This window comes from Macaca fascicularis, chromosome 2, assembly GCF_037993035.2.
Source record: "Macaca fascicularis isolate 582-1 chromosome 2, T2T-MFA8v1.1".
Classification (NCBI taxonomy): Eukaryota; Metazoa; Chordata; class Mammalia; order Primates; family Cercopithecidae; genus Macaca; species Macaca fascicularis.
The window spans coordinates 18,520,077-18,546,789 of record NC_088376.1 but is presented as its reverse complement, the minus strand read 5'-3'; the positions used below and the strand labels follow the sequence as shown (position 1 = coordinate 18,546,789).

At 34.8% G+C, this 26,713-nt stretch overlaps 1 protein-coding gene across 28 annotated transcripts in view; it reads left to right on the top strand.

Annotated features, from left to right (window-relative positions):
• Positions 1-26,713, top strand: part of RBMS3 (RNA binding motif single stranded interacting protein 3) — a 1,486,333-nt gene that overhangs the window by 1,339,282 nt on the left and 120,338 nt on the right. For 16 of the 28 annotated variants that reach the window (XM_074030865.1, XM_005545568.5, XM_005545571.5 and 13 more), the window contains 3 exons: positions 151-197; positions 13,318-13,414; positions 15,670-15,720. In XM_074030865.1, coding sequence (XP_073886966.1) covers positions 151-197; positions 13,318-13,414; positions 15,670-15,720 — 195 coding nt within the window. The remainder of the gene's footprint in view (positions 1-150; positions 198-13,317; positions 13,415-15,669; positions 15,721-26,713) is intronic. The other 12 variants (XM_005545572.5, XM_065539818.1, XM_065539816.1 and 9 more) reach the window with 1 other exon arrangement.

Genomic DNA, 26,713 nt, shown 5'->3' with positions numbered 1-26,713 from the left:
GTCTTGGCAGTAAGGATAGAGATATATACAGAAGAAAACAAACTTAAATCATGGAAAGTAATGATAAGAGTCTTTGTGTGTACTAAATGTTTTGGGCACCACAATAAAAACGTTAAGATTTGTTTTCTTCCCTCTTTGTCCTATATATAGGCTGGCATGGCTTTGACCTATGACCCCACAGCTGCCATACAGAATGGGTAAGTAGATCACATTTTTCTCTGTTTTAATTGTGAATAGATTTTTGAGCTCTGAATCAACACCAAAGAAAAATGTCCAAAATCGTTTTGCTTTTGTTTTACATCCTTAAACACAAACTTTAAACCAAGCATTTTTCATCATTGTAATTTTTTTCTTTGTATAATTTTTTCTGATCTCCCATTCTCACAATGCCTCTGCCCACATTAAACCCTGTTCTGTCTCTCTCTCCTTCCCTCCCTTCCTCTCTGTCTCCCTCCCTCTTTCTCTGTCTTTGGAGAACAGGTTAAGCTAGACAGAGAGAATAATAACTCTAGAGTTAGCTTTCAAACACTTTTTGTTGTGTGCCCAAGTCAATTTATTCTTTCTTTCTAGTGATCAGGGAAATGATAATGGAGGAAAGTCAAGTTAGTAACTCAGGTGACTGCATCTTCATTTTAATTAGAATCTGGAAATTTGTATCCACCTACTTAGAACAAGTCATATAGCTTAAACTTCCTCCTCTGAAAAAGAAGTGTGAAACTACATGGTGTGGCATCTCTAAAATTCTGTGACTTCTAAATATCTTTCGTTGAAACTTTCTTCTTACTTCCTAATATCTTTGCTTAGGCTGTCTTGTATTTGTCAATAATTATTTTTTGGTTGTTTGCTTATTTCTTTTCACTGTCTTTTATTTTGGTATCTCCATGGCTTTCAGTAGTCTGTCTTTCATTCTCGGTATGAAGACTTCATTGAAGATCAACATAGAGGGTAGAATGAATTAAACTTCATTTTCTATTTTGTCAATTGCCTCTAAAGAAAATCTGTGCAATATTGAAAGTATTTAAATAATTACCTCTTATTCTTATATTATTCATTCAGGCAGTCATACATCCAGTCATTCAACAAACACCCAGTAAGTATCCCAGGCACAATACTATGTTCTATAGATTAAAAAACATGTATGATAGGAGACCCTTTCCTTCAAGAGGCTCACAGTCTACTCATCCATGAAAAAGTAAAAATTAATGGTACACTAGGGTAGGAGTATAGTCCTTTGTCCTTGAGTTGATTAAAATTTCCCTCTAGAAGTGAAAATTAAGGATACCTTTTCATATATCCAATAGGCATTTACTTATTTCCAACAAGGTGCTATAAACTTGGTGTGTAGAAAGAAGTAAAGATATGGAGAAGAAAGTCCTCTAGAATTATATTATATAGTTGGAGATAAATAATGAACTCAGAAAGTAAAAAATAAGGCATTCTATAGTGTGATAGTGACTGAAAATAGATGTTATAATGGAAAGGAATGACATTTCTTGAACACATATTATGTGCAAAGTACTTTATATTTGTAATTTAGTGGCATATAGTTTCAAATGAATACATGTGATTACAATTAGAAATTTATATTGGAAATTTATACAAAGGAAAATAGAAACAATAGTTCAAAAAATACCTGTATGCCCACTAATTAGATTCAATAAGTATTCATATTTTAGAATATTTTACATGCATGCATATGTATGCAGGTGTGTGTTATATATACATATGTATCTACCTATCTATAGTATGTATTATGTATATATCTACATATCTACCTGTCTATAGTATTTATCTATGTATCTACTTGTAAAAAGTATCTTGTTGCCCAAGGCTCTGTGCCAAGGATTGGAGATGCAGCATTGACCCAGACATAACTTGTTTTTGCATTTATAAAGCTTAGATTGTTAAGGATATAAATAAAATAAAAATTAACTTTTATACACAATTATGTAGTCAATTATTAAATTAAAATGATGTTAAGCATTTTTAATTAGAAATATTGATACTTTTTGCTGGATCATATCACAGTAAAATTTAAACATAATATTTCTAACTTCCTACGTCTTCAAAACTAAAGACGTTAGTCACATGATAAAAATATTGTCACATAAAATAAAATCAGTAGTAATTTCAAAATATCATCTATTATCCAGATTATTTTTCAACTTTGTTCAGTTGCCCCAAAATGTATTTTACAACTGGATGATTCTGAAGCAAAATCAAAAAGTCATATCAAAATACCTTATATGAATTCTTTCATTTATTTATATCATATTCCTTTTGGGTGAGTGTTAATATCGCACTTTCAGATAAGAAAATGAGGCCATGTAGTCCGAGGCAGAGCTGGGAATCAAATGCCAGTCTGTAACACAAATAGAGCCTGCTGTCTTTGTCCAGCTAGGACAAAGGGAAGGCTATAGGGAAGCAATGAGATTTGACATAGGTTATCCAGGATGACTTAGTTTATCAAGGATAGACATAAGGAAAAATGCTTATTGAGAAAGTGGACTGGTATGAAGGGAAGTGGAGTTTGTAGAGATTAACAATCCAACAAGTTTTACTGGGGTGAAAGTTTCTTGTGAAGGAGTTTTATAAGTTTAGAGCGTTTTTTTTGGTGCCAGATTTGGAAGTTCAAGTATTTAGTTTTTACTTCCTAAGCCTGGGAAGTAATTATTGTTTCTTTTTTAGCAACAGAGTGGTGCGATATAAATAATGAAGACTATATTGGAGCAGGAAAATCCTCTTAGTAGGAAGCATCATTAAGAGGATATTAAAATAGTCCAGTTATAGAAGTGTAAGAGTTTGTTCTAGAGTGGCCCATGTATGAATGGAAGAAAGAAACCAAAAGGAGAGACAACCTGAAGAAACTTTCCAATCATGCATTAAGCAAGTGGCCACCAAACAATCCTACATTCAGGGTTATCCATCAAGGGCTGGGGACATACTGGTGAATAAGACACAACCAGTCTTTACTCATCTACATTGTAGCAAAGGAAATCAACGTTAAAAGTATTTTATTACTTATATACCATAAACACCCAGTGGTGAATTGTAGGGTGTTATGAATGGTCTAGTCTTGCTTGAGTGGTTAAAACTTCTCTAAACAAGTGATGCCTTGAGCTGAGCCCTGACAACATGTAATGACCAACTAAACTGGATGTTATATTTGATGGCAAAAGAGAGAAACGAAAGTGAACCTGTACTATCAGCAGAAAGACAAGGAAATAAAGTGAAGATAGATGATGATATGGTTAGGCTTTATGTCCCCACCCAAATCTCATATTGAATTGTCATCTTCATAATCCCCATGTATCAAGAGAGAAACCAGGTGGAGGTAATTGAATCATGAGGGTGGTTTCCCCCATGCTATTCTCATGATAGTGAGTTCTCACAAGATCTGATGGTTTTATAAGAGGCTCATCCCCCTTTGCTTGGCACTCATCCCTTCCTGCTGCTTTGTGGATAAGTTGTCTTGCTTCCCCTTCCCCTTCTGCCATGATTGTACATTTCCTGAGGCCTCTCCAGCCGTGCTGAACTGTGAGTCGATTAAACCTCTTTCCTTTATAAATTACCCAGTCTCAGGCGGTTCTTTATAGCGGTATGAAAATGGACTAATGGAGATGATATGCTCAATTTCAAACATGCCTGATTAATGTCTCACTAAGACTCACGAAGTCTCACTAAGACAAACTAAGATTCGTTAAGACAAAAAAAGATCAAGAGTCAGTGGTAAATGTAGAACTGAAGTTAGGGAATGATAATTTCTTATGCATGACTTTAATCAATCATTCTCTAATGAACAGTTTAAAATTCTCCAAAGACATAATTTTCCAAAAACCTTTAATTATTACAAATCGACAATAGAAAATAAATCGAGGTTTCAACTCCTAATCTGAGAAATCCAAAGTGAACTTTGGGCAGTGCAATGTTCAAGGCAGCGAGGACAGCCTAGAACACAGTGAACATTTCTCTTTTTTCCTCAAAGTCTCCACCTGACATTTCAGGTTACCACCCCTGGATCCTATTGGGGTTGCTACAGGTACATCTGTCAACCTTAAATCACCTGAAATATGAAATGTCTCTATACCTTACATTAACACTATAACATTGTATCCTTTAAACTATTTGAAGAGTTGCAAAAATGGTTCACCCTCTGCCATTACCCACTTAGATATTTACAACAATGAATATTATTTTCCTCAAGAAACAAACAGTTAAGCTGCTGAAGATATCCAAATCAAGAGATTTTATATACTATTATATTATCTCATATTATATTATCTAATCTCATATATCTAATATCATATAATAAATAATTTTAGTCCATTGAAAGTAGGCATATTATCTTTCCTCACTTTATTTTCTTGTCTTGCTGCTAATGATAGCACCAGTCCCTCTCTTCAGTACTTCCTGTGCAACAAATATCCCTACCCACTTTTACTAATCTTACTCAGGGTTTGGTCTCTTCTCACCTTCTTTCTTCTAGTTGCTCTCGTCTACCTCTCTTGCTTTCAGGAAAGTAAGACTCCCGAGTCTATACTTCAAGTGTGTAACTAGCTTCAGAGATCAATGACCTGTGGTTTTAGCTTACTAGGTATTGCTACTATGTCTTTGTCCCAAACTGAGATCATTATCCTCATCAATATATTGTAATACAAACTACAGAAATTCAAACAAAACACACATATCAAATTTTGTTTTCCTTTGTTTTAAATTCTCTCTAAAGCCATTAGGGTATGATCTCCACTCCTCCGGGCTCTTTCTTATCCTACATTCTTCACAATAAAACTAGTCATTAAGATTTGTGCAATCTATATCTGATGTGTATTCTCAACCCAGCCCTTCCTCCCTGCCACTGGTTGAATTTCTTCAATTACCATTTCCTACCTATACTAAGCTTTTTACTCCCTTTAACATACCTCCCCCAACAAACAATTTTCACATTGATTTTTGAATAATTTTTAAGCAAATGTAACTACAGAAATCACCTGCCTACTTGGCTTAAAGTATTACGTGGCCTTTACTAACTACAGAACAACACTCAAACTCCCCCAGATAGTACAAATAGAACTTCATAATTTGGTTACTGCCACTGAACTGGACTGTCTGTGATTCTTGGAACATCCCATGCTACTTTGTACCTCTGTGTCTTGTTGAACGTGGAATTCTCTCTGCCTGAGTTCCCATATGGTAAAACTCACTCTCCATGACCCCACCACCACACACATACACATTTACACACACCATATAGATATGGGTATCAGTAACTACATAATAACATACTTTTAAAAAAAAGTATAATACACTTTTTTAAAGTACTGTCTTCATTTCAAGAACATCATTAAATCATACCAGGCAAAACTAGTTATGCTATTCGTCATAAGAAAAACAGTTTAAGCAATGGTTAAGAGTGAAAACTTCAGAATCATCCTGCCCAGGGATGCATTCAAACTCTGTCATTTACCAGATGTGTGATCATGGATCCATTGTCCATACTTTAGTTTCTTCCTCTGTGAAATAAAGATAATAATATCAGCACCTTTTCATAAAGCTTTGTAAAGATTAAAGGAACCTGGTGTGGTACAAGATAATGATCAATGTAAATGTTGACATTATTGTTGCCCTATGTTTGGCATTACCATGATAGGTTTGACAATTAGTCTTTTTTATTATGTAGTTCTTGATACCCATATCTATAATAGTTCTCTGCTAGAATATAACTCAGTGAAGATAGGCACCATATCTTATTCATTTTCATAGACTGTTTAACTCAGTATTGTGAATGCTAAATCAGGACTAGGAAATGTGACAGATGACATCTGCTTGGCTCCAGCAAGTTGACCTCAGGGAAACCATCTTCGTCCCCAGCCATCAAGTCAGTCTTTCCCCATATAACATATTAACCTAATTCTCCTAAAATATTACCTCTAGTTTCACCCAAAGCAGCCAAACTGCCCATGAGTTTCTCTGTCTTGAGTGAAGAATGGAATTTTGGAAGCCTTGGCTATCCATTGTGTTGTTGGCAATAAGAACATAGAAAGTTTAATTCAGAAATTAAAGAAATAGGAGAATTGTAGCTAATTAATCTTATTTATTTGATACTTCATTATAGAAATTATTTTTAAAGGGTTTTGCTTATCTTTGGTTTCATTACCTTTATATGGTAACATTCCCAATAGTAGGACACCAGTAGAACCAACATTTCTATGCGTGTGAGATGTCACACAAATAGTTTCTCAACATACTGTTTCTTGAGTTAACATTGGGACATGCCTCTTAGAGATGTGGAAGCTGATTTAAACAACTTAGTTAGCATACCAAGGAGCCTAACATAAGTGTCCATAATAAAGTATATTATTCCTCATTCCCATTGCTGTATTCAATTTAGCCAGCAAATCTAACTTAGAGATAAGTAACTTAACAGAAAGGTAAATATTACTGTAGAGAAGAGCCTGGTCCCATTTTACATAGAACACAGGGTATCCAAAGATGTAGTTGAAACTTATTCCAATCCAGTTAATATTGTTCAAAATTGCTTAATGCTGATTCACTTGAGTTCAATAAGCTTAACACATTTTTTTCAACTTTCTATCTATACTACAGTTTAAAATTAGAAAAAAGAAAATGTTCACATCATATTAGGAACAATGGACATATATACAAGTCTACTATCAGATAGAATGCAAAACTATTATGATTAAAGCACAAAGTACTATAAGATATATGTCTATATTAACTTTTGTATGTATAAAATGTTTCTGAAGGAGTACACAAGAAAGCATGATGGTGATTATCTGGGGAGGGCCAACGGAATAGTGGGAAATAGGGTGAGAGGGAAACTTGTCTTTTAATGTTTGCCTTTTTATATTTTTTCAAAAAGAAAAAGCAAATTATTTCCGTAGGACCGTGCAGGAAAGGCAATTGTGTTCTGAAGAGGAATTGGGAAGGCTTCTTGATAGTGCACTGACATGAGCTTTTCCTCTTGGAGAGGTGCCACATCCTAGCTGACCGACGTATTTTGTGATCCTATGGAATCCTCTAGCTGTAAACTAAGCCATAGGGATTTTTGAGTACCTTAAGCAAGTATGTGTCTGAGTTGTAGCTAGTAGGTTAAATTATGTAAAGAGTTACATGGCCTGAATCTCATAACCTTCACATTAATACAGAAACATGAAACTGAAATAAAGACTCCCGAAGTTAGCTTGATTGTTAGGTAAGGAAGAACAAACATTTCATAACTACACTATGGTGAATCTGTGCTGTTTGCATTTTAGGCAGTAGAAAATGTCAGTTCTGTCATCTGCCTGAATCTATCCAAGTTATCACTTAAAAAATTAGATTAATATCACTTTTATCTAGGACTCTGAAGGGTAGAGTGAAGAAGTGTCTGAGTCACAACAGAAAAGTAAAAATCTTAGCACTTTTTACTATAGGCTAACTTACAAGAACAAAAATGTCCATTCTCTTAGAACTATCTGGTAAAACTCTGTAATTTGTTTTCACTATTGCCCTATTACTCTTTTAGCAATCCAATATGAAATTCTATCCTTTCAAAGATGAACAGGGGAAGTGGGAAATATTCCCTCCCATATTCAAAATCTCATCTTTCCTATGCCCTTTTCATTGAGAGCTGCTGTGTAAAAGCCTCTTGGATTGTTTTATTTGAATACAATATATTCTTGGGGGAGATGTGAAAAAGAATGTTTTGTACAGCATTGGTTTGCTGGCTGCTTTATATGGGCATTTGATATTAAGCAATATGGAAACCTTATCTTATTATACTAGGAAAGGAATCTAATGTGAAGGATACGTTGGTATGACAATAAAAATGACCAATAACTTATTAATCTTGTACTATTATGTTACCCTGAGGATAGTATTCATGGTTCTAGCCCTAACAATATTGCCTGTGGACATGAAACACAAGCCAGTGCTGTTTATTTCAATGCATAAATAGGATTTGTTTTTTGTACAGTAAAAAAAAAAAAAAAAAATCTACCCTGGGGTTATTGATATATTCATGTTATTTTTATTGTCAGTGAAGTAAGATTTTACCATATTGCTACTGACTGCCAAATCCCCTGAAGATGACTTTTCTGCAGGCAAAATAATGTCCTATTAGTGACCTAGATTTGCATTTTCTGGATTTCTGGAGGACACTTGCCTTTAATGCCAAAGAACCAAGTAATTCTTTGCATTCCTTGAAAATATTAAGTTTTTCAAAGACTAGCTTAGACTTCCGTGGATCATACTTAGTTTACGTCTCTTATCCACTTTGGTATTTAATCTTTTGCTCATGTAAAAGAAACCTCCCCAGAAGTAACTAGCTCATGCTCATGTGCTTAAGCAGGGTATCGCAATCTTGATGTTACTGCCATTCAGGACTAGAAAATGTTTGCCGTAGGAGCTGTTCTATGCATTGTAGCATGTGTAGCAGCATCCCAGGCCTTTACTCACTAGATGCCAGTAGCTCCCCACTCTGCTCCAGTTGTGACAACAAAAAATGTCTCCAGTCATTGCCAAATGTCTGCTGGAGAGCAAAATCACCTGTAGCTTAGAACCAGTGGGTTAAGTGTAAAAGAGGCACTTGGTATATACATAATGCCACGTGAATCTTCGTGAAGAAGTAAACTTTTACCAGGAAAATAACTTGTTAAACAACTCATTCCCATTTTCTGTAACATTTGCAAGGCGTAATGAATAGTGCATATATTACCAAATACAAAAACATTAATTCACATGTTTTGAATTACCTCATTTTGTTATTCTGCCTAGAAAGTTCCCCAATAGCATAACATCTCTGCTTGAAGTATTTATTTATTTTTATTTTTTTTTAATGTGATGCCTGTGTGAAAATGTTTTCAAACCCTGACCATGGCAGGGACTGAGAAAAAGCTGAGAGATTTGGAAACACATTCTGTAGTTCCCTCCTTAGAGTCTGGCCTCGTGTATTTTCTTTAGATATGGTACCTCTAAGCCTCAGATGCAATGGTAGCCTCTCCTGTCATGGTTTAAACAGGGTGTATAGTTGGACTTGAGAAGAGCTTATTTCAGAATACTAGAATTAGGAGATCAAGACGGCATGCCGAGTCCGTTCTTCCCAGAACATTTTCAGTTCTAAATGACTCTCTGAGTTGAGTGGCAGTATTGGAATTTGCTGGGAAGTATGAAATGTAATTCTTGTTTGATGGATAGGATTAGAGCAGATAGAACAAAAATGCATTAAATTTTCCCCCAAGGGTTCCTTTTGCTAGTATCAGTTTACTTGGCTGCTTTCTTTATGTTTCTGTTCTCTGTTTTCCCCATAGAATTTCCTGTAAACTTTGCCTGTCAATCCAATCTTTATTGCTTTCATTTTTAATACTCCAATTGGCGCATTTTACAAAATAGACCAGCCATGCTAAAATGTAATGTGTGGTTTGCTTTGTCTGTACAAGAGGCTGAACCTGGATTTCTACCAGAAGTTAAACCACTGCACGGTGTATAAGGAGGGCTGTTTGTTGAGTGGCCTTGGATGCCTCACGTGTCATTATGAGCCTCAAATGCTGTTCAGTGCCTCACAAATAAGATTGTCAAGGAGAAGACTTAGAAGAATTTTCAAATGCAAACCGTGATTTTCATAGAAAAGGACTGTTTGTTTTTTTGTTTTTGTTATTTTTCTAGTTTCTAATGCCCCTGCATGTTTAGAAAGTAGGTACATTATTTAAGCTTCCTCTTAGCATTTAATACATGGTGTTGGACCATCTTCTCCGGGCTGTCATTCCTCAGCTTCCTACCTCTTTCAGGGACCTTTCTCCTATGGTCCCGCCACCATGGCATTGCCCTTCCTGTATGATAATCACTGCTGAATTCCACAAGCTGCTCTGCATTTATTCATTCATTCAACGTAGAGTTACCAAGTATCTACTATCTCCCAGGCTCTGTTCTAGGCAACCATACTGATATACACTCAGCCCCCTTGGACCTGACATTCTAGAATGAGAAATAGTCAATACATTGTATTTGTCAGTTCAGGCTGCCATAACAAAGTGGCTTGATTGATTTGGCCGCTTAAACAACAAAAATTTATCTTTCCTCAGTTCTGAATGGTAGAAATTCAAGATCAGTGTAGCTGATTCTGGTAAGGGCTCTCTTCTCCTGGATTGTAGATGGCTGCCATCTTTTTTGTTTGTTTGTTTGTTTGTTTTTTGAGAAAAGATCTCACTTTTGTCCAGGCTGGAGTGTGATAGCACAATCACGGCTCACTGCAGCTTCGATCTTCTGAACTTAAATTATCTTCCCACTTCACCTCCCAAGTAGAAGGGAATACAGATATGCACCACCATGCCCAACTAATTTTTGTATTTTTGTAGAGACGGGGTCTCACCATGTTGCTCACACTGGTCTCAAACTCCCGGGGCTTGTTATGTCCTTACATGGCCTTTCCTCAGTGTGTGCATGTGAGAGAGCCTGAGTGAGCTGTCTGATGTATCCTCTTAAAAGAACACTAATTCTATTTCATTAAGGCTCCACCCTTATCTCCTCATTTAACCCCAATTACTTCCTTAGACACCCCATCTTCAAATACAGCCACAGAAGGAGTTAGAGCTTCAGTATGTAAATTTAGGGGATCACAAACATTCAGTCCATAATATATAAAAAGAATTTTTTAAATTACCACTTCAGATAGTGATAAGAGAACTATACAAATAAATCAGGAGAAGGGGATAGAAAACAATTGGGGTAGACATGGCAGTTGCTAATTTAGCTATAATCCTCTCTGAAAAAGGGACAGTGGAGTGAGACCAGAAATGAAAAAGAGACAGCCTTATAAAATGTTGAAGAAGCGAGCATTTTAGGTAGAAAGAACTGCAAGTTCAGTGTAGAGACGACAGTGAGAATGATGAGATCACAGGACAGAAAGTAGTTTGGTTGAATCCTAGTCCGCTACGGAGAAAAGGCTAAGAAAACAATATCAGAGAAGTAGGCAATAGCCTGATTGTGCTAGCCAGTGCAAGGACTGAACATTTGTTTTCATGGCAATGGAAAGTCTATGGAGAGCTTTAGGCTGATTAATACCTAAATATGGTACAATTTAAGTGACTAAATAAAGAAACTCAGAGGGATATTTTACAATCTTACCCATCTTTGTTAGATATAGTAAATGTTGAATAATTTTTTTAAATGAAAAGATGAGTGTTTTCTTACATAGTAATTCTTTTTAAAAAAATCAGATTTATTAGATATAATTTACATACAGTATATTCACTCTCTTTAGTGTACAGTTTGATGATTCTGACAAATACATACAATCATGTAACCGCCACCACAATCAAGATGTAGAACAGGTATCTCCCCTCCTCAAATTCCCTCGTGCTCATTTGGAATCAACCCCTTCCTCCACCCCTCTATATTTTTGCCTTTTCCCTAGTGTGATATAAATGAAATCACATAGTATATACCCCTTTGAGTCTGACTTCTTCCATTTAGCAAAATTTACTTGAGATTCCTCACGGTGAATGTTTCAGTAGTTATTTTCCTTTTATTACTAAGTTGTGTTCCATTGTATGGATGTGCCACAATTTGATTATTAATTCAGAGGAAGGACATTTGGGTTGTTTCCAGTTTGGGGCAAGCATGAATAGTCTCTATAAACATTTGGATTAAAGTTTTTCCATAAACAAAATTTTTATTTAATTTTGGTTAGTATGGAGAAATGGGACTGCTGGGCCATAGGGAATGTATATGTTCAGTTTTAAAAGAAACTGCAAAGCTGTTTTCCAAAATGGGTGTAATGTTTTGCTTTCCCAGTAACATTGAATGAGAATTCCACTTTCTCTGCATCCTTGTCAGCTGTTAGTATTGTCTTTAAAAGCAAAAAACTTTGCATTATCTCTTTTTGTCATTCTATCAGGTGTATAGTCAGTGGCTTCTTTTAAACATCACAACTATAAATTTATGGGTCTGGTGAGTATGGATAGTAAGAATGTAATGTATGATGGGATAATTTTTTTCATCTACACTATGTTTTTTACCCAAAAGAGTATGATCTTATCAAATCATTGTTAAGAGTTAAAGTACATTTAAGACTATAATTTAAGTACATTTAAGACTATATCTTTGCTTGAAGACTTTTATACAAAATAAGCTTAAAGAATTTATTCCTTGAATCCTGACAACCTTGAATTCAAGTCCTCCCATATTTAATGGGAGTCTCGTGAGATGCTTTCTTAGAAAGGCAACTCATGAAAATCTCTATTTAAAATATCAGTGACCCCTGAGGTTGGATGAAATCTTTGTCTCACAGATTCCAAGCTCAGTCATACTATTAGAAAAATAAACCATACTAATTGAGTTTTGCTGAAAGTACAATAAAGTGAAAGAATTATACCGTTATTTCTCACATGCATTTTTCCAACCTATCCTCACATCGCTGACATACTCCATCTCAGGCAACCTGGTTTTGTCTGTTCTGTGACTGGTCACTCTAGCCTTTCACTTACCAGTAAGACACGGGGGAAACACAATTTAAAATTCTGCTGAAGGATTTGAGCATTCGATAACTCATGGACTCGACAGTATAGTATGGCAGAAATGGACATTTCACTGATTTTCATATCCAAAAGCTACCCTTTAATAGGTCTCCAGAAGAATCATCCCTCCTCTGATTTGTGAATTCCTGATCTTGTAGCATTCTACAATCGTTCAGTGAAGAGCTCTGGAGTACTAGAACATTCAATGTTTTTACAGAGTCTATAGGAGCGTATCATATAGTCGTCAGTGTCTCTGCCAGTGCCTTGACGTAATCCAGAAAGCATTCCTATTCCAACCTCAATTCCAATTGTCCTGTTGCTTCTCTTTTCATGGAGAAAGTATTTTCTGCATGAGGGCATGGACCTATGCCTAACACAAAATATCCATAACTTTCTAGGAACTGGTCTTTATTTCCTGACTGAAGACACAGATGCAGTTCCTGTATCTGTAACATCAGTCACTTTTGTAAAGCTTGGTGCTTTCATTTTGACTTTCTTTCAAAGCCTTTTAAACAACACTCAGCTTCTCTCCTCCTGCTGGTTTGGAGACAGTATTAAACTTACCTGGCATAAGGAAGATTTTGTGCAGCTAATTTTATAAGATGACTCCAGGTCATTTCATTCAGAGCTACTTATTTCTCTTAGTGGATTCAAATAGTGTAAATCTGGACATTCCTGTTAATGGTTGGTGGAAAAACATGCGGGTGGAAATATGTCTTTCCCATAGGTACTTGAGAGCATTTGATTAGAGGCCAGGCATGTAGCAACTTCGTGAATCTTCTTTTTTTTTGTTTTCTGTTTGCAGATTTTATTCTTCACCGTACAGTATTGCAACCAACCGCATGATTCCACAGACATCTATCACGCCATTCATTGCTGCTTCCCCTGTCTCCACATACCAGGTATGTCCGATTTACCTGCACCTTAGGAGATATCTTTCTTGCAGTAATACACTATTTAGAGGCAAAAAGGACACAGTAGAATGAAAAGAAAACATTTCTCATACACTTTAATCACATCTTAATGTAATAATACTCAAGTTATGAGTTAGTCTATACTTTCAAGAGCCTGTTTGCATCAATTCACTGGATAATAAAATCCAGTATGCTTTTCATTCTTCCTGCTGAGTTTTCATGATTATGCTACTTTCCAACCAACCTTAATACAGCTCTGTCACCACTGGGAAATTATTTTGTTTGTTGTCTGTTATTTTGGTTGTTCATGTTCCCTATTGTGTCTTTTCTAAAAGCACATTTCTAGCAATTCCTTCACTCACTCCAGGATATTTTGTCACTGTCATCTCATTTTGTCATGGTTGTCCTGGTAAAGCTCCATAGATAGATGTTAAATCCTACTTCCCAAGAAACAGAAGAAATCATCAAAGTGGTAAAAAGTTGTTCCTATTCCCTGCTGTTATTTCATTCTCAGTTCAAGAGAGACCAAAAGAGACCTCAGGGGTTCCGCATGTTGAAATGCTGGAAAGTCTGAGACTCAATGTGTGTCATCAACTAGATATTATAGCCAGTTAATTCCAAGTACATAGGTGGATTAAAATAGTCACATTTCTCCCTCTAACAATATCCTTTATTTTATTCCTCTGAGTTATTACGTATGTGATATTAATCTCCTCTCTACCTAATACTGTTCTTCAAACAGTTCTTCCAATTCTAATTAGAAAATGCCTATATATATGCTGCATGTAGAAAGTGTCTAGTGTCATTTCTTAAAAGTTTGGAGGGAGAAAGAGAGAATGCAAGCGTGTGTATGCATGTGCTTCTTGAATTTTGCAGCTGGTGGGGGTGGATGTTATATAATGGGTAAAACTGTAATGCTGCTGACTGCTACTAATTCAGTGAAGTTTGCCTTGTTCAGTCACTATATACTTCATTTCAGGATATCCCAGCTGTCAGAGAATCAAACTTAAGACTATGTGCACTTTTCCTTAACTGATTCCCCCTGAAGCAGATCATTTTCTTTCTTTTTCTGCACTCAGATTCTTGAAACATATCCGTGGGCAAATGGAATAGATTTTTCATTTGAATTACATTAGAGGGTCTCTGAATGGCTGATTTCTTAATTGCCTTTCCTTGGGACCCATGAGGCTATGTGCAGGTGCTGTTCAGTTTTTGTTCTTCCTGCAGGCCTGCCTGGTTGTAATGTGCGTGTGTGTGTGTGTGTGTGTGTGTGTATGTGTGTGTGTGTGTTTCCTTTTCCTTTTTTTTTTTTTTCTAATCATGGCCTCTGTTCCAGCCAAGACCACCCATTAAGCCACAGTGTAGAGCACTTTGGTGACATGAATAAAATATTCACTGAAGAGCGATTTTACTTGGGAGGGCTCATAAGTGGAATTTAACTCTAGCTCCCTTTTCTCAAAAGAAGAGATTGCAGCAATGATCTATGTTGTTGATGCTTACCTTTCACCAGGTTTTTTCAGTCCAGATTGCTTTGGCAATTCTGTGTGTGTGAGTATACAAAAAAAAAATCTTCTGAGTTCTCCATGTGACATTCAGCTTATATGGGCTGACTTTTTCATTTGGCTGACACGTGGCACATTTAAGAATAGTTGGCTGGCTGACATCTCATTTTTATTTGTTATACCAATTACCAGGAGAGAAAATAATTACAAACGTGTTTAACTTGGGTTAAACCAAAATAATTGCCCCAAATTTTTGGTTTATCTCTTTAGCTCTTACCACAACTTTTACCACTTGAACATATTTCTAAAATGGGATCACTTGAGCATTCGAAGTTACAACAGATGACAGAAAAAGAGAAAGTCTTAGCAGTCAACTCTTGCTTCCTTCATTACTTGCCATGACATCCCTGAGAGCTGATCTTCAAATGGTCTCTGAGGCCTCCTAAAACTTTAGCCTTCAACGTCAACCTCAAAATATGCTCCAAGACCCAGCCTGGGCTATGTGGGCACTGAAGTCAGCTCCATTGATATAGGAAGTTGCTTTACCTTTTACCTTGTTTCAGTGACCAATTTAATCAAGTCCAAGAATTGCCTTCTTATCTTACCCTTGGTTTTGAGCACGAATTAACTGTAAAGTCAGGTGGACTCCACTTTCTTATGACCTAGTGTGACTCCACTGAACACAAGAACCAAGTTCTCTCTATGATTGCTTTGTGCTAATAAATGCTGTTTGATGCATAGGTCCAGAGTACTTCATGGATGCCTCATCCGCCATACGTTATGCAACCAACAGTAAGTGTTCTCAGTCACCTGAGGCTAATATTTCTATTATCCAAGTACAAGCTTTTGGAATGCATAGAAGCTTTGGGGTAAAGCTTTTGTTATATTATGTAACTCTTTCAGGCAGCCATATTCTCCAGATAAAAAGCTGTTCCTGAAATTCTACAAAAGCATGTACGATAGATAGCTAGAGATCGACATAGACATAGAATTAGATAAAGAGAGAGGGTGACAAAACAAGAGAGTGAGAGAGAGAGTGTGTGTGGAAACTTTATTAGAGGAAATAGCAATCAGCCATTCAAGCTGAGTCTACCATTTCTTATGCATGAAGAATTTCTGCTTTATGTAGGAACTCAGAACTCCGGACAATTAAATTTATTCTACAAGGAAACTCTTTGTTTCCCTTCTCTTTCTGATATGCTTTTCTCTCTTTGGCCACAGTCTGATGTGCTTTAGGGAAAATTTGGAGTATCATAGACAAATTTTGACTTGAAGCAATATATTTCAAATATGAAGGTAGTTGTCTGCTAATAGATGAAGTTATATAGATAGATGGCAAGGAGTGTGAATATTTTCATGTTAATTAACTATAGCAGTTCTCTTTTTCTTTAGTGGAAATTTTCTCTCTGCAAAATATTCAAACTCTATTTTCTACTTGCTAGATTTCCCATTTTATGGCACAATATTACATCAATTCCAAGTGAAAAGCATGACGTAGTACATTAGAATCTAGACTGAAGGCTAATGATTGCGTTTATCTTTGCCTAGGTCTTCCAGGTTTTCTAGCTCTATAGAAGTGTGAGATAGAGATTTCAAAAGCAACACACTCGTGAGAGTGTGAGGCAGGAGAAAGAGCCCTAGACTGGAAGTTGTGTGACAAGGTCTCTGGTGAATCTTCTGGGTATGCTCTCGGTGCATTTGTTTCCTTTTCTGACACTATATACCTTATAGTGCTTTTGTGAGGATCAAATGAGAGATCATATGTAAAGACAATGTAAAAAAGTATACATGCTGTGCATTATTATTATCATTGTCCTCATTATTATTGCACATGTTCATTATACAAGGAAGAAGCAGTGCTAAATTTTAACCCCTTTAGAAGATAAATGTAAATAAGTTAGTATATAGTAAAGACCAGGGAGCTAAACACATAGGCATTCATTTCCTGGACTCAAAAAATTAGAGAATCTGCTTTCATATTTCAGCTGTGTCCATTTTATTTTTTTAAATAAGGAACTTTTCATGTTGCTCCAAACATTTGGATGGTTTTTTATTTAAAGAATAAAATATATGTAGTTTACCACAGCAGAACTTTGTACCATATTTTGCAAAGCCCTTTATTTACCATTATTTACACACCTTGAGGGCTTTCTGAGTTCATCTAGTCTATGTTCTATAAATCATATGCAACAAATCCAGGCTACACTTTTCTGTCCAAGTCATAAGGCAAAATTCAGTATGTGCTGCCAAACCAATACATAGGATAGCAAAGACTAAGCCAACAGAGGAGAAGGAAAGAAGTGCTGCCAAGTTCTCAAGAGGAGACTTTCTGGAAGGAAACAACCACCTTCTCAAAAATGTGTTCATCCATAAAGCACTAATGCTAACTTAGCCCTCTTATTGAGTTTTAACATCATCTCTTTGTGGCCAAAATGAGTGCACATCTGGCAAAATCTGAATATTTTACCAGATATCAAACTATGTAAGATTCTTCAGTACTTCTAGATCTATTAGGGGCAGGGAAGATGGTTGTATGGGACTTTATTTCAGCTGTCACTCAAGACTTTTACAAAGTTTTTCAAATACCTCCTTTTGCACCCCAGTACAGCTTCAGCCTCATCTTTGCATGTATTATTTCTGTGCGTGTATTATTAGTGTATATGTGCATGTGTGTGTACTTTAATTTGTCCCTTTAGATTTTCCTTGCTGTGGCTACTACTCAGAGCTGATATCATATCTCTTCCCATGACTAGATTATGCATCATGCTTGAGCTTAGGCCACTAGGTTTAACTGTAATGTTTATGGCTGGGGTGGATTCCTGGAAAAATAGAAGTGACTGGGCCACCCACCACTTTGCTATCTTTTAGATGGAGAAAAGGGCTAAACACTGTCATGGAAACACAGAGTTTGTACCATCAATCATTGCCCTGTAATAATCTTGTTGGCTGTCCATATTACATAAGTAACTTTACCCAACTGGCTTTAATTTTATCATCAAAGTGAGGGTAAATCACCCTATGATAATAAAATATAAAAATATTTAAGCTATCTTAGACTACAAATCAAAAATCTGAATCTGAGAAGAATTAATAAGGAACTTGACGATTAACAGCATGGATTCTTGTTTGAGCTCATTAGGATAGGAAACCCTTCTTAGCAAGGGGGTACTGAGTTATTTACGTAAACTTTCTGAGACACAGTTTTCTCATGTGTAACATGAACATAATAATACATAAATAATTATGTTTTGTTCATTAAATGACATAAGGCATTAAAGCTCTTAAAATAATTTCTGATAAAGAGCACTCAATAAATTATTATTTAATTATATTAGTAAACTTCTCATTATGCTTTAAATTATCCCAATTTTATCAAATGAGTGCTGTTATAAGCAGAAAGCTAAAAATAAGCAACTTTGTTGAGAATCATCTACTTCTACCACATTCATAGTGCTAATTACCTTACTTTGCTAATGAGTTTGGTGGAGAGAGACTCTGTGGCTATAAACAAGACAAATTGCTTACATTCGTACTTATTTCACTTACCTTCTAAAGATTCAACACCTAAAACTTAAAAAAAAATGCCCATTGAGAATCTCATTTTTTCGGTAACTGTAGACTACTTTACAAATAAATTCAAGGTGTCAAAATCTACGTCTCAAATATATTGCCCATAATTCCAATTTGCTTGCAAGTTTTCTTCTCTATCACATTTTCTCTTTCCTCACTTTATGATAATTTCATGCAGGAGGTTTTATTGTACAGGAATATACCTCCCCTATCACCAAGCACGTATACTGACTCCTGAGTTGAAGATGTATTGCCTAGGCTAGAAGCCCTTTGGGTTCTCTCTCAGGCTTGACTTGAAGGGCTCTAATGTCTCAATCTAGTTTGTATTTGAAAACAGCGCTTCCTTAAAGTTCTAAAATAGAGCACAATGTCCTTGATCTCTTTGCCAGGGAGGATGAATACGTCAACTGGAGGGGTAACAGTTGGTAAGAGAGAAATGAAATAGCACAGAGAACGAAAGGGAACAGTAGAGGCATGAAAGAAGAACAGAAAACATACGCATATCATTTCTACAGTTTGCCGTTTAAGTTTATTTCTTTGGACGTTTACTTTTCTAAGTAATGTGCTTGTAGATTTAGAAAAAAATACTCTGGGAAGAAAGGATAGACATCTCCCTGCGTGGATTATAATTCTGGTGTTTTGGAAAGAAAAGAGATTTCTTTCACTGGACCCTGGGAACTTATTGGATCTCCTGGAAAGCTGTCACACCCCATGTAGGGAAGCAAGAGCATTTCTGTTTGCCTTTTGTTGTTCACCTGAACAGACTCTGAGAAGACAGCACTGTTAGACTAAATTAGGAATTCCCTTTTTGCTGAGAAGTAAAAATGCTGACTTTGTCGATGTAGTTGGTTATTTGTTTCTGCTTCTCAGCACAGACGTCTGTACTGCATGCTGAAATCTCACCACTGCACTGACAGAATTTTAATAGTTGATGGATTGCACCAAATATCTACTCTACAGAGCAGTATGTTACATTGGAATGTCATATGAATACACAATTGAAATTCCTGTGTTCCAATACACTGGATATTTTGTTATGTCTGTATTACTGACAAGGAGAAAAGATGATAGTTTTCAAGAGGAAGCAGCGTTCCACTTTCTTAAACTTTATTTAAGTTCATTTGAAGCATAAATCTTCTGTTCTTGATATGGTTAGTGTTATATCATCTCAAGGAGAAAGGTCAGTTTTCATTTTGACTTAATTACAAATTGGTTATCTAATTACAGTATTCTAAGAAATGCAAGATGCCCTTATTGAATCAATACATGATTTGTTGCCATGGCAACAAATGACCAAAAAAGTTGCAAGCAAATAAAAAATTGAAATTGTTATGATTAATAAACCCTGATTTTTCAGCTAAAGAGCAAATGTAAACTGCTTCTCTACAACCAGACTGTTTAAGAAACCCCAGAATACTTAATTTGGTCATTCTTTGCCCTTAAACATGTAAGGCCTAAGGGCTAGTTTTAGAGTTGTGTCCTTCAAATTTGTAGGGGTGTGTTTTGAGAAGGCGTTATCACCAAATTTGCCCTAATTACTGTAGAAAATAGTCTTGGCTTGGCTATTGTTAAATATAACTTCAAAATTTTACAGTAATTTTTTAAATATAATCTCAGGCGACTTCAGTAAAATAACTTTAAACAATGAAATGCAAGGCTTATAATTCAAAAGAAGTGTATAGAGTATAAAAGATTTTCCTCCTAGGATCCCTTCATTCATCATTTCTATTCTCCAGAAATAAACCTTGTCAACAAAATCAGGTATTTCTATCCAGTCAATTTTATGTGCATATGAAAGTATATATTTGCATGTGTGTAAATGTGTATTTTTAATATGGAAACAATATTATTCTACAAATATTGTATTACAATTTGCTTTATTTTTCCTCAATAATAAAATGATCTGGATGTCAATAAATGTGAGTCTCATATAGATCTATATCAACTTTGATAACAGCTCCATTATCCACTATTGTATAGATGCACCAAAAGGTGTAATTTCTTGAAAACTCAAGACTGTAATATTACGCCCTAGTGAGAAAACATCTATCGGATAAGTTGCTGACACAAAAGATATTTACATTTTAAAATTTGATATATATTATTGTCAAACTGCATTTTAGATAGCAGTTTCTTTTTCTCCACAACCTCAGTTAAAAGCAGGTGATCTCAAGTTTTAGACATTTTGTTAATGTGGTAAATGTCTCACTGATACTTTACTTTCATTTCTGAATCCTCTGAGTTGAGTTGATTTTCACATGCTTATTGACTGATTTTATTTTCTTTACTTCTGAACTTCAAGTTGGTTTGCTTTGCTTAGTTTTCTTTTGAGGTATTGATCTTTTCTTATTTATAAAAGATCTTATTACAATTAGTAAGTTTACAGTGTCATAGATAGTTTAAATATTCTCTCAGTTTAAATTTTAATTGTATAATATTTGCCATGCAGATTTTTAGTATTTATGTATTCAAATGTATCAGTCTTTCTTTTAGAACAAGGGTCAGCAAACTTTTTCTGTAAAAAGCCAAACAGTAAATATTTTCTGTTTTCTGAGCTATATGGTCTGTGTCACCCCTACTCAATTCTATGGTTTATTGTGAAAGCATCCATAGACAATACATAATTAATGGGTGTGGCTTGAGTTCCAATAAAACTTTATTTACAGAAATAGGTATGGCCACATTTGACCCACAGACTACATTTTGACAACCCCTGCTTTAGAGCATCTGTATTCCATGTAAAATACCTTACTTACTATAGATTTTAAATGCCATATGTTTTCTTACTGTGTTTATAGTAAATTTTGCTTAAAAATGTTGTGTCTTTTGAAGTTTCTTTTATAGCATGAGATGAGATTAAGATCCAAAGTTTCATGTTTTTTCCCCCAAATGTATAACCAATTACATAACACATTTTACCAAATAAGCCATCTGTATTTCCTCCTCTGATATAAATTTTATGCCAATATTTATCACATAATAAAATCTTTTTATCTTTGGGTCTGTTTCCAGACTCTATTCTGTCCTGCTTATCTGTTTGTTTTGACCATTACTCTATTTTGATTACTATAACTTACAATACCTTAATCAGGAGTGTCCAATATTTTGGCTTCCCTGGACCACAGTGGAAGAAAAATTGTCTTAGGCCACACATAAAATACACTAACATTAATGATACCTGTTGAGCTAAAATATAAAATAAAATAAAACAAATCTCATAATATTTTAATTTGAGTGTGTGGGGTCACATTCAAAGCCGTTGTGGGCTGCATGCAGCCAGTGGGCTGCATGTTGGGGAAGCTTGCCTTATAAACTGATAGGACATGTCCACAATTTTTTTTTAATTGTTTCTCAAAAATGTTTCTAGCTCCTTTACATTTTCAGATGAACTTTAATGCATTGTATCAAGTTAAAAATGTACTAAAATTTCAAATTATATATTGACTTATGAGAAATTTAAGAATATGACATATTTACAACACTGAATTTTTCTATACAAGAAAAAGAACTTTTCATCTACCCAAGAATTCTTTTATGTATTTTGGATCACTTCATAGAGTATCAGGTTTCCTCCATATATGTTCTAGACATTGTTTAATGTTTTCTTTGGCATCTTAGTATTTTTGTTATTATATGTCTTCGTTTTTGCTGTGGCTATAACAAAATAACACAGACTGTGTAATTTATAAAGAAAATAAGTTTATATAGCTCACAATTCTGGAGGATGGAAAGTCCAAGAGCTTGACATAGGCAGCCAGTGAGGGCCATCTTGTTATGTCATAACATAGCAGAAGACATCACCTGGCAAGAAGGCAAAAACAAGAGAGCCAGAGCGAGCTTCCTTTTATAACAAAGCTATTCCCACAAATCTAATTCCATGGCAACATTAATCCATTCATGAGGACACAAAACTTATTTCTAATGTGTAAATTTTCTAACACATGAAATAAATATTCTTCAGCCTGGTAGTTATAAAAATTTAATATATTTTCTCATTGATCACTTTGCTGTATAAAAATGTACATACTAGTTTTATTCATTTAATCATTTAATTTAAAAAATCTATTAATTGTTCAAAAGTATTGCTGAAATTTAGAATATGTACATAAGTTAAAATATGCATATAAAATACCCATTTCCTCTTATGGAAAGATTACTGCAGTTAATATCTAATGTTATATGTTTCCAGATGTTTTTCTGTATTTATATCAATATCTACCAACTTATCTACATCTACAAACACACATGCACACAATATACCCTTTATATATATATCACATGTATGTGTATATACCATTTACCACAATGATATCAGTCAAAGGATATCACACAATATGTGCTATTTTCAGCGAATATTTTCCATTTTTCTCAGTTGAGAAATTTTTTATCAACTCTAATCAAATTTTCCCAATTGAGCAAAAATGTTATTTATACTGGTTTACCCAATCCAGGAAGCAATCAGTGACCACATATTATATTTGGTTATTGGGTCATTTAAGGCTCTTTTAATCTGGCAGTCTTTTTCCCCTTCCCGTTCATGGTTAGCTGACCTACCATGTATCCCACTCTTGTGAAATGTTTGGTTGAGTCTTCATGATGCTGTTTATCCTTTTCTTCTATCTCATATATGAAACCATTTTTATAACCCGCTATCTTTCTGAATTCCTTCGTTGTTTTCAATAGAATATTTAATTCATTCTCAGCTTTTCCAGGTCATCAAAAATAATATAATTTTGTACCTGATTTTAAATATTTATATTTCATAATTCATTTTCCAGCCGAATGGCTTTGGAATGTATCCTTTGACTTATTTCTTATCATAATGGAAATGCCACTATGAATTATTTTTTAATTCAGGTATAGATGTTGAACTTAATCAAAGTTTTTTTTTGAAACTATAGATATTATTTTCCTTTTACCAATTTTATTGTATTAATATGTTTGTAATTAATTGTATTATAATTTTTAATATTTTCCTAAGGTAGAATCATTCTGTCATCAACTCCATTTGGTTATGATATATCCCTCTTAAAAATATACTTCTGGATTATACTTGTTAATAGTTTATTATTTTGGCATCAGTTTTTATTAATAAAATTAGTAAGCCATTTTTGTCAGGTTTGAATATTCAATTAACAAAGCCTTCATAAAGTTAATTTGGAATAATTCCTATTTCTCTAGTTACAGAAAAATTTTAAGTAGCATTGAAAAAATCTCTTTTTGAAGATTATAAAATCTTTATATGCAAGACTGTCTTAATTTTGGGAAAGAGATGCATTTATTTTACCAAATCCAGTTTAAAAAATAATCTATTACTCCAGCCAGACATGTTCTCAGGAGACTAAAACTTTATACTCTATTTAAGAATTTGTTAAGGTTGGCCCGGTGCAATGACTCAAGACTGTAACCCCAGCACTTGGAGAGGCCAAGGCAGGCAGATTGCTTGAACTCAGGAGTTTGAGACCAACTTGGGCAACATGGCAAAACCTTGTCTCTGCAAAAAGTACAAAAAATTAGCCAGGCATGGTGGTGCGTGCCTTTAGTCCCAGCTGCTTGGGAAGTTGAGGTGGGAGGATTGTTTGAGGCCAGAAGCTCAAGGCTACAGTAAGCCAAGATCACACCACCATACTCCAGCCTGAGCAACAGAACAAGACCCTGTCTCAAAAAAAAAAAAAAAAAAAAGCATGTGTTAATACCATGTATGATCATGAAGAACTCTATCTGATTGTTGCATAGTTGATAGTCATGTTGTTGAATGACCAAATCAATTGGATTGTGAAATGCCATGGTCTTAACAAAGTTAGCATTATCTTTTGCTCCATGACTAGTTGTTGATATTTAGATCATAGGTCATATAGTTCTTAAGTTAAACATAGTACAAGTAAAAATAATCAGTTGCCAACTGCCTAATAAGGAATTGTTAGGTATGAGCAAGTTGTAAATCAATAATTTGTAATTTTTAAGAATGTATAGAATTTTTAATGCCCTTCATTGTCATAAAACTTGAGGACTATTTTCCTCACATACTCACTCGATTCAGTCTTTCTTCCCCTTATCCCCTAGCTATACCAATCTTTGACTCCTCATCTTATAAAATTGAGAAAATTGGGTTCAATGAAAAAATAATCAACAAATAATAAAAACAAATATTCTTGAGTATCAAATATGTGTATGATATTTTTCTAGATATTGTTGGAAATGGAGGAGAGAAAACAAGAAATAATTTGTCCTCAAGACTTGCAATATAATTGTAGAAAAACATTATATGCTCAGGATAATTTAATTAAAAGGTACAGTTGAAAATTTGTCAAAATTTTGGTAATTATGTAACCTTAAAAATGAGGAGGCCTCTGTGAACAGTGAAGAACAGGGAAGAACAATGACAGAAACATGACCTTAAAGGATGGGTGATGTTTGTGGGGCTAAAATGTAAAAAGGAGAATATCTTAAGTGAAAATAATCCACAAAAAGTATGGGAGGAGAGTCTCAAGTTATTTCAAAGGGGACTACGGTGGGAGGCAAATAGCCTGCCTTAAGTGAAATGTTTATATTAGAGAATGAGGGAAATATTTGGTTGGAAAGTTAAATTGCTACGTATTGAAGTACAACTTTCATGCAGTCAAATCTGGCAGACTTTCCTACACATTTTTTATTAGCTTAACAATCCCAGTACTATTGTTTAGAATTTAGGTGTACTTTGAAAAATGTAAAACAGAAAGAGTAAGTTATGTCACTGATGTGTGTGTAAAAGTAATAATATGCAGTGGAGTAATGTATGAATCAATTTTAAATAGAAAAAATAAATTCTGCCACGTTATGAAATGCCATTATGCAAAGTCTTTGTATATAAAGTCATTTTATATTCCTAAATAATTTTGGAGGTAATGTTTATCTTCCAAGTAGAGTTCCTGAAAGCTTCCTGCTGTCTGAGATCCCTGCATCCTAAGCACAGGAGTGTCTAGGGGCAGTGGTGAGTCTAGAATCTTTTGAAATACAAAAATATGCTTTAATACATTTTTTAAATTCTCAGATATGGTGGTTGGAAGCTGCCAAGTGCTAGGCACCAACACATCTCCAGAGTACATAGGGATTCATCTATTAATAGATGGCCACTGTTTCCATACCCAGTAACATAAAAATTGCCCCAACTGAAGTATTCTAGCTCTGTTACTATGGGAGTATATGGGTGCATGTGTGTGGTATGTGTGCATGTGACTTATCTTTCTGCACGTGGTTTTATGTTATTTTACTAACAACCTTTAAAATGAAAGAATATCTCAAGATACAATGTATTACTTTTTAGAACGGCAGGCACAGCATTCTTCACATGACACAACTGACAGCTGCTAAGAAGCAAAATTTCAATCATACATGATCTCCAATGTGTCCTTGGATAGTATTTAGAATTTCTTCATTACTTCATCATTAGTAAAGCAGACTATCACTGCTTTGCCAGTTCCTTCATAAAGATGTAGATGATATTACTTCCTTAATAGCTATTCAACATATTAAATATAATTCAAATAGAAATAATGTTAAATATCCAATCTATTAAATTCTTATTTCCTAGAAAAAGAAAATATGCAGCTAAAATAAAGTCCCTGACAGACTTTCTAGAAAACAGCAAGTTACCAGGGCAACACAATCATATAGAGGTAGGGTAAATCATTTATTTTATAAATGTTACCAGGGTAACAGAAACTACTCATGGAAATCACTGAAGGATTTAGGATGAGAGTACAGATAGTCCATGGAACTATTTGTTCTTTCATCGCACATTGGAACAAAATGTCCAAATATATTTAAAACTTTTAACAGTTATGTGAAGTATTTGGGTATTCATTAAATAGGTGATCATAAATGGGTTCAAATATTGAGAGTATTCTCAAATATCAAAAGATACTATTTTTGATTTCTTACTGCTCAGTATGTCATTGGGATACTTTATTTTACTCTGAATTTTGACTTCACTAGATTAGTTCTAGAGAACCTAGTCATTTCTACCTAGGTGCTATGTCTGCGATTTAGGATCATGGTTAATGGTGTTGATTAGCTTGAGGCTTGAGTTTCATAGGTCAACCAATTAGGGTGTACAAGGGAGGGAAGTAGTTAATGGAAAGGGAAAAACTATACGTATACATATATATATGTATAGGTACATGTATATAATTTTCGTGTGTGTGTTTGTGTATGGTGTGTATGGATTAATCAGGTT